Source organism: Equus quagga, chromosome 6 (assembly GCF_021613505.1).
Source record: "Equus quagga isolate Etosha38 chromosome 6, UCLA_HA_Equagga_1.0, whole genome shotgun sequence".
Classification (NCBI taxonomy): Eukaryota; Metazoa; Chordata; class Mammalia; order Perissodactyla; family Equidae; genus Equus; species Equus quagga.
Genome location: NC_060272.1, coordinates 119,591,791 through 119,600,931, shown reverse-complemented (window position 1 = coordinate 119,600,931; position 9,141 = coordinate 119,591,791). Strand labels below are relative to the sequence as shown.

The following is a 9,141-nucleotide window of genomic DNA, read 5'->3' as shown; positions in this document are numbered from 1 at the left end:
TGAGATAATTATAGTGAGTTCTGAGATGGTTAGCAATTGGGAAGGGCGTCGTGTGTCTCGCCGATAGCAATACCCGAAAAGGCCACAAGATGGAGATATTGCCCCAGGAGTCTCGCCCGCTCCTGCCACCCCGCGGCTATGGCTTTCTTTGTCCACAGGCGGCCCTCCCTCGCGAATGTCATCCCTGCCATCCTGCATTTTCTGTCGCTTCACGCTCTTGGCCTTCCCTTCAACCACTTTCTCATACCCAACCCTAATACAAAAATAAACTCTCATGACTTTATTGCTATTTGTTACATGTGAAAAACAGTGTTAAGGTCTCTGCCCCCAATTGTAAAAGCGGCTGAAATGAAATGTTTTGTGTTGACGAGAAATGGAATATAAATCAACAAAAATCCATGTGAGGTTGATCTTTCCCTTTTTGTCAGTGAACACCCAGAGAGACTTCCCAGGTAAGCCGGGTGTCGCCAGGCCTGGAGGTGGTCAGAGGCAGAAGGGCCCACCTGAGGCGAAGATAACTCCTTAAGCTGAGAGAGGGGCTGCCAGCCCCCCAGGATGGGGTGGGAAGGAGGCTGAGCCCGGCTCCACAGAGGGCGGGAACGAAAACCCAAGTACCACATTGTAAATTTTTTTTGTTATGGAAAAATATGACAATGCAAAACAGACAGAATAGTAGGACAGACCCAGATACCATTGTAAAGAGTGTCTGAAACTATAACCCAGGAAAGAGCTCAAGAGACTAAGCTCTCAGGTTGCAGAGGACTCCTAGGATGTAAATTCCCAGAACCTGGGTCTGCCCCCTTCAGCCCCTCATAATATGAAGACCCTAGAAGAGAAAGGGGTTGGGGGTGTCCCCGCTGGTCTCTGAGGACAGTCAGGAGAGCAGAGCTGTGGAGTTACCAATGTCAGCACCAGAAAGGATTTGAATCCTGGCTTAGTGTCCTGTCCCGCAGGAGTTCTGTACCTGGGTGACTTCTTGAGGCATTTGAATGCCCAGGAAATTATACGTATGGGCATTTTCCCGGGAGAAAGCCCACTGCTGCCACCAGATTGTCCAAAGGCTCTGTGGCTGCTCCTCGGCCCCTCGACCCTGGCCAGAAAACAAGTCTTAAAAACCCCTGAAACTATATTGATAATGCTGATCCAGTCTTTCTTCTCTGATGGTCATATTATTCTTTTAAATATGATGTTCTATGAATCCTTTAATTAAAAAAACTTGTGAGAAATTAAGAAAAATAAGCAGATACAGAATTTTCCTGCTAAAGTCACTATTTTGAAATAGTGATTGGATGAAATCCAGCATAGCTGAATTGTTTTCTATATTTGAGATTTGATATTCATATGAGATCATTATAGAACTTTCAATAAAAATATCCTGCTTTTAGGTATTTTATACTGGAAAGATTTAGGTCTATTGATTTCACAGCTCTGAGAAGAAACCAACAATTAACGACACTAATTCTAAGTGTGTTTAATAAGGATACTCAAATTCATTAACAAACGAATTTGGGCAAATATGCTTTGCTCTACAATCCTCTAAATGCATTTTTCACTGCAGATATTTCAGAAGTCATTTTGGAAATAAATACAAACCCATACATCTTCATTCACAGAAAATGCCACTGATGGCTTTAATGTCAACCATAGCTTTCATAGTCAGTTCACAGAAGAGCATAAAGTGCAAAAGCTCCATTTCAAAGGCCTTAAATCACCCCCACAGCAAGGGAGATTCCATGCCACCACAGCCATGGGCACACCGCCCTCATATGGCACCCCCTACATAAAATATAAAATAAGGTATCTATCTGAAAATATTATATTTGCTTTGATTACATACTGTAGGTACAAAATTGTCTTATATCTGGTTCAACATATAGGGAAAGACATAATTCAAACAATTAGTCCCTTAGAGTAGGGGCCATTTTTTAAAAAAATCTGCAGGAGAATGACATCTATAAAATCCACTGAGAATCCCAACCTGGCTGGAGACTTCTCCGGCCGGCTGGAACGGCAGCACCCATGCAATGGGGGGACTATGGAAGGTTCCAAGTCCATTTGGGGAAAGGGACTATGAGAGGGGCTCTGACCGGGCCAGCTTCAGCCCTCACCTGTCCCCTAGATGGTTCCAGGTCAGCCCCGAGGGACAGAGAGCAAGGGAACAGTCAAATTCCAGTCCAGGAGCCTCCGACATGGCACTGGCTCCCGAAGCGGGATGAAGCGGGGAGAAGCTTTACGCACCTGAGAACTCCAGTGATCAGGATAGGTGATGGGATTTCACAAAGCCTGTGCTTGACAACCACCAAGCTTAGTCCCCCAACAGAACATCTTTCATCCATAACTAATGTTTTAGGCATCTTCAGAGGGACAGGCACCGAGTTCCCCCAAAATGTAGCCTGTTACAAATAGATTCAGGTTGCTCATCCCCGCACCCCGTAAATATATTCACTGAAGTGCTTGTTTTATGACAATATCATCACAAAAGGGAGAGAAGATTTCTTTTTCTAAAATCAACACTATAAAACAAGAATCACTGACTCAAATGATCACTTGGTAACATTCACGTTTTTTAATATTTTAAATCCAGTTCTTGCTGGGTATCGATCTTGGGCAACTGATAGCCATGCTGAGCAACGGCCTTGACCTAACCCCTAAATGTCAAACCTCTACTTCCCTGCATTATTAGGGGAAAAACACAAGATTCCTGATTGCACATCCATGAACGAAAGAAGCTATTCACTTTTTTTAAAATCTGAAAACATCCAAACCTGTGGAGCCATATAATTATCAGCTCTTTCCTATGACTTGTCAATCCCAGGCCAGAAGCATATGAAAAAGCAGATTCGGTTCATTATTTCTTAGGGCCCATTCATGTCAGGAACGACTCAGGAGTAGGTCTCAGAATCCAGCGACGAGCTCAACTGTGCAGCTCCCTTCAGTGTCTTCCAACACCTGCTCGTCGTGAAGAATACACAGCTGGCACTTATATTCCATTCAAGCTACAGGATAAACTGTCAACTCTACGAGATTTCTACTTACAACTATATTAGGGGGGAAACAAAAAGATGAGAAGGAAATATACCAAAATATTAACAACGGTTGTCCTTGCACAACAGAAGTACAGATTACTTTTTTCCTTCCATTTTTCTGTAGTTTCCCAATTTTCTTTAAAGAGCGCTGTAGTACTATAAAAGCATTATAAATATAAATAGTACGAATGATGCCATAAACCTAACGTAGAATAAGATTGGTATGTTCTCACTCTCTTGATTTACCATCCCACAATGCAAGCTGTAGTGGTTTCTGTTCAAAGGTAGAGTTAGGTTTTGTCCTCTTCAAATACGGCCCATTCCACAGTTCTTTCTCAGCCCTCATCTCATTAAAACCAGTCTCTAGGAAGGCATTCTGTTTTTGACGTCAAAAGCATTCCTCCCACATCTTAACTTAGTCATTTGCCTTGTACAAGAGGGATGGAAATAGCCCTGTGAATCCCTTACTTACAGCAAAGTCACATTTTAGCCCTATTTCCCAAGGACACTCAGAAACTTCTAGAAGGGCAAGGTCAAAGCGTTGGGGGCTGGAGATGGTGTTCCCCAGGGAACAAGCCCTTCACCCGACAGGGAGAACCGGTACCTCCTTGACGGCTGGGACAACACTCCCGTCACTGAGGAACCCTCAAGTCAGGAATTAAACCTCGAACATACACACAAAACATTTCCTACACTCTCTGCTTCTCGTTCTATGCTTCCACACTAAGACAGCTGGGCTTAAAACACATCAAAGTCTCTACTTTGGAACATTTTTATACTGCAGAACGGATGAGGCCAGAACCCACACCTAGGGAGTCAACCTGAAGTGAAGACAGTGATATTTCTCTGTAAAAAATCCTAGACTTGAAACCCAAAGGACTTAACAGCAGTTTTCAAATTCTGTTCCATGAACCACCCAGGTGTCACAGAAGTGCATTAGAGGTTCCATAAATACTTAATTCAAGTATCATTTTTTAAATTTATTTTTCAACTAAAAAAGCAACACGTACACTCATTCCATACCAAATTCTTCTATTTTGAAAACCACCAAATCGTTAATTTGCATTTTCACTACCCGGTGTATTTGTGAGGGAATGCTATAAGTTGAACCTTAAAATAAATTTGTGCTAATTAAATACAACCTATTTCTTACTGCAAACAGGGTTCTGCTGCTAAAATAATTTGAAAACCACAGAAGGAGGATAAAGTCATTCATTTTAAAACTCTAAATTCAGTTTCTTATTGGACTTCTCACCTTAGAACTTGTGCAAATTCTAACCAGTGTTAAGGGTTCCTGGGAACGCCAAAAACTGCTACTGCCCAATTCTTAGATACTCAGGACAAGGACAGGATTCCTGTCCACACCAGAAGGACCTGTCTGTCCTTTCCTTTCTCACAATGGAATGTTGCAAAGGAGACGCCTGAGTGAAAATGAGTCCCTGAGGTCATTAACTCCCACTTCGCCTTCTAGACAGCTTTCCATTCAGCCCAGTGAGAAGATTAGTTGTAACAATGTCACTTGAGGTGAGGAAAACTCAGAAGGCAACAGATTTGCCTGCAGCACCAGCGACCCAAAGCCACTGTGTGAAGTTCCCGCCAGCAAGTGAGAAAAACGAGCAGCCAGATGCTCAGAGAAACCACAGGAAGCACCTTGTACTGTGAGAGAGGATGGAGGGTGGCTCCCACAGTAAACATTAGAGAAAGCAGCAGGGGGTTCTCAAGGATAATTCCAGAATAGAATAGCACACAGCAGGACTCCAAGGAAGACAAGTTTCCCAAACTTCATGTGTGCTCCAAATTTTGAACAGGACCCCCAGCACGATTGTCATGAGCCCTCTGGCAATCTTACAGAGAGCAAGCAGTAAGGAGTAGGGGTCTGCAAAGGGACCTTACGCTGTAGCTATTCTGCTCTGTGTGTTTGGGGCTACTGGGCTGGGGTGGGTGGCAAACAATGTCCACATTTAAAAACTGTGCCCGGGGGCCAGCCTGGTGACGTAGTGGTTAAGTTTACATGCTCCACTTTGGCGGCCCGGGGTTCGCAGGTTCAGATTCTGGGTGCAGACCTACACACCACTCATCAAGCCATGCTATGGCGGCATCCCACATACAAAATAGAGGAAGACTGGCAACAGATGTTAGCTCATGGCCAATCTTCCTCACCAAAAATAAAAAACAAAACAAAACAAAAAAACTGTGCTCTTCTTCAAGAATGGCTCAAAGTGGACTGTAGTTTTTGGCATAGAAGGTTTTTCTCGTTAGCTTCTCCCTCATCTGAAGTCAAGTCTCCTTCTCTCAGCAGAGGTAGTAGTTGAAGGATTCACAAATGTAGGTAAAACCTAGGTTATTGAGAACTGCGAGTAGAAAACTAGCCTCCTTGGCCATAAGCCTCCTTGGCCAAAAACCCTGTGTGCTTCATTTGTTTGGTTTTGTTTTAGGACGGTTTCCCCAAATGAAGATCTCTGCCATCTTCCACCAGACAGTCAGAGCATCTTGTCTGTCGCAGGGCCTGTCTGGCAGCGGGAGAGTCGGCACCGAGAGGGCGTGGGAATGGCAGGGTCTGGAGCAGGCAAACTCTCTCCAGGAAGCCAGGCATTGTGAGCACCGGGTCACTCAAGGGCCTGCTCTGCAGACGCCACAGGGACACAGCCCAACAAGTCACTGCATCTGGAAGTGATGCTGCGAGGCACACCTGGTGCCTCCCAGCCTTCCACTCTCCACCTCTGGGAAAGGGGAAGACACTCGCTTCTCCCCACGCACAGTGGAGTCCTGGCAGTCCACAGACACACTAGTTAGAGCCCAAGGAAAGAGAATTTTAAAAAGACAGACCCCCTCCCCCACAGGTTCCAGACTCTGTGAAGCCCCCTGGCTGTCTGCTGGCAAAGGAAGCCCTAGTGCACCAGGGAAAAGGAGCAGAAAAGCCGGCCACCGCCTTGCCATCACGTGATCTTGATGGGTGACTTCTTGGCGCACAGGAGGGACACGTAGGGGACGCCAATGAAGGCCCACTTCTCACTGGGCCAGAACTTGATGACGGGGCCTTGCTCTGGGATCTCAGACGCAGCGTCGAAGTAGGCAAAACACACACAGCCCAGGTAGGCGGCGAGGCAGATGAGGATGTGCCTGCAAGGGAGACAGAGGCGAGAACTTGACCCCGCTGGTCTAGCCTGCCCCTCCCTGGGCTAACCCACCTCTCCTGGTATGAGGACAGCCCAGGGCCTCTTCTAATGGGGAAGGGGTAAAGGTGACCAACAGGCCCCCGCCCCCCCAGAATAGCAGGAGAAAGATAAACACTAAGTAAACACAGCCTCTTTCACAATGTTCTAAAATATTCCATCTTGATGAGAGGAACAAACTGGCAAATGCCTTTGGGGCTCAACCAAGAAGACAAACATGGCCCAAGATTTAAAAGTGGCGCCAAGATAATGGAAATAACCGGCACATCTGATGGATCCCACCTTCTCGCTTTAATAATTGGCTGTAGATATTTGACGCCCTTCGTTAGGAGTAATTTTATACTGTGGAAACTGCTTTTCAGATTAGTAGGGGAACTCTTTTTTTTTTTTTTTAATTTATCTTTACTGTGCCTGTAGAAGGTTTTAATATTAACCTTTATCAAGCAAGGGACCATTTAAAGGTACATAATTCTTCTTTATACCCTATACCGAAACTTAATTCCAGATGAATTAAAGATTTAAAATATATTTTAAAACATATTCAAAGAAAATCTTTTTACAAACTTTGGTGGGAGAGGGCTTTCTTGGAATGACGCAAAGTTCAGAAACCATAAAGGCAACAGCTGTGACAGCGGTTCTGTAACGCGTGTAGAGAAGAGTTTAAAAACACACGTAATAAAGATGGTTCTAAGAGTGCTACTGATTTGTTTCCTTGAGGACCGTGTTATTTAAGGGCTGTCACGGCCATTCTGTCATGCACGTAGAGAAAAAAAGCCAAAATTCTGAAGGAAAAGACTGCCAGATATGAGAATGAAACTTTAAAACCAGTGTGGTACAAAAATATCATTAATAAACCGAAGGATAAATGGGAACGGGAGGTAAATATTTGCACCATATGACAAAGAGTTAAAATGTCCACATTACAAAGAAACCGAAAATTCATCACTGCATAGGATGTCAGGGATTTGCTTTAAAGTAATCGGCGGGGGAGTGGCCAGCCGGTGAGGGGGCACGACGAGACTGGCCCCCATGTAGATAATCCAGAAGCTGGGTATTGCCTACCTGGGGGCTCAATGTACTATTCTCCGTACTTTTGAAAGTGGTGCAAATTTGTACAATAAATGCCATGTAGTTATTCGACAGTGATGACTATCTACTATGCACCAGGCACTAGGTGCTGGATATAAATTTTTAAAAATAGAAATACTCCACAGGAAAGACAGAAACTTAAAAGGCATATTTCAAAAGAGAAAATATATGTAGCAAATTTACATTTGGAAAAAAATGCCCAATAAAAATACAATTTTTTTAAAAGATGTGAAAATAACAAAATATAATTTTTTTCAATCAGGTTAACAAAGATTTGAAAGAGTTAATATCCAATATGTGTGAAAGTGTGTAAAAGGCACCAGCTTACTGACTTTAGTAGAAAGTGTTAATTGATGTAATCTCTCTGGATTTGGCAATATATATTACAATGTAATGTAAAGAAATATTCAGGCATGTTACAAACATAGGTGTTCATTAGTGATTGTTTGCAAAAGCGAAAAATCAGAAATAACCTAAATATCCACTAACAGAGAGGTTGGTTAAACAATTGTGAATCATCCATATTGTGAAATATTAATTGGACACAAAAAATGATGAAAAAAATATATATGCACTAGTAAGGAAAGTTGTCCATGATCTAGCATTTGGTTTAAACAACAAAAAAAGGACCAGTTTGCATCACATATAGAATGATGCTATTTTTGTTTTTAAAAAGTAGAATTAGAGAAATATACATATAAAAAATCTGGAAGGATATACATTAGGCTGTTAACAATTGTTATCTCTCGCTCTTTGGTGGATGGAATTATGAGAGCATCTCTCGTTACATACTTCGCTTTTGTTAAAATTTGCTATAAAAACTATTGAATGAGATGGTATTTATACTGGTGCATACAATTACCAAAACGTATCAAAGGATGTGCTTAAAATCTGTGCATTTTATTATCTGTGAATTACAACTCAGCAAATATAAAAGTGTGTATAAATTCATTAGTGTGAGTCAAAGTCGACCCTAAGAAATTTCAGACAATCGATCCTAAGACTAAGATTCCAAATTAAAATCCTCAATTTGTGCTGTTTTACTTTGTTTTGTCTTTTGCCAACAGCTGTGGAAGTCCCCAAGCCTTAAACTGAGAGATGACCAGGTCTCGTGGTAGATACATACAAGTTCATATGTCCAAGGGAATTGAAGCGAATTCTTTCAAACAGTGGAGATACGGTTGCCTAAACCCATCTCCTGAGAGAAGTCAAGCTTCTTCTGACCTTGGATCTAGCAAAGTTTTTCCAACTCTTAACCACTAGCATTCCTCCCCAGATGCTCTCAGTTTATAAGGCACAGTGTAAAGCAGCGTTCTCTTGGTCCTTGTTATCCTTTGCAATCAGAAGCCCTGGAGGACAGAGAGGGAAGGATGCCTCTGGGCTTGGGGTGAAGCGGTTCCTAGAAGAAAGCCGCTCAATTTCCTCCTCAGCCTTCTGAGTATAGGAATCTGCATGCTGTTTGGTAACCCGCTTTTTCTTTTTTTTTTTTTAACCTAACAGTGTATCCTGAGCATTCCAAAGTATAGATGATCCAATTCCCTATTATCAAACTCCTGGGCTGGCTTCATATATCAGGGTGGTGATCCCCAACAATTCACTTTACGCCTCTGGGCCTCTGTTTCCACCTGTACAACAAATGGGTGAGACTGGCCCTAGATGAGCTGTGAGACCATGCCTTCAACTGGTCACTCAGGCCCCAAAGGAGTGGTTCCTATTCGGGACTGTCCCCATCCCCACATCCCATGTGTCCCAAGCCTTTCCCCTCCCCGCAGCCTAGAGATGGAGCTGGAGCTCAGGTTACAAGCTCCTTTCGGCTTTCCCGAGGGAGGTGGGCAAGGAGACTGCAGACCTCA

At 43.3% G+C, this 9,141-nt stretch overlaps 1 protein-coding gene across 1 annotated transcript in view; it reads right to left on the bottom strand.

Moving 5' to 3' along the window:
* Positions 1 to 1,626: 1,626 nt before the first annotated feature.
* Positions 1,627 to 9,141, bottom strand: part of ACER2 (alkaline ceramidase 2) — a 30,193-nt gene continuing 22,678 nt past the window's right edge. Inside the window, exon 6 of the mRNA XM_046664989.1 lies at positions 1,627 to 6,146. Within this exon, the coding sequence (XP_046520945.1) occupies positions 5,963 to 6,146 (184 nt within the window). The 3' untranslated portion in view covers positions 1,627 to 5,962. The remainder of the gene's footprint in view (positions 6,147 to 9,141) is intronic.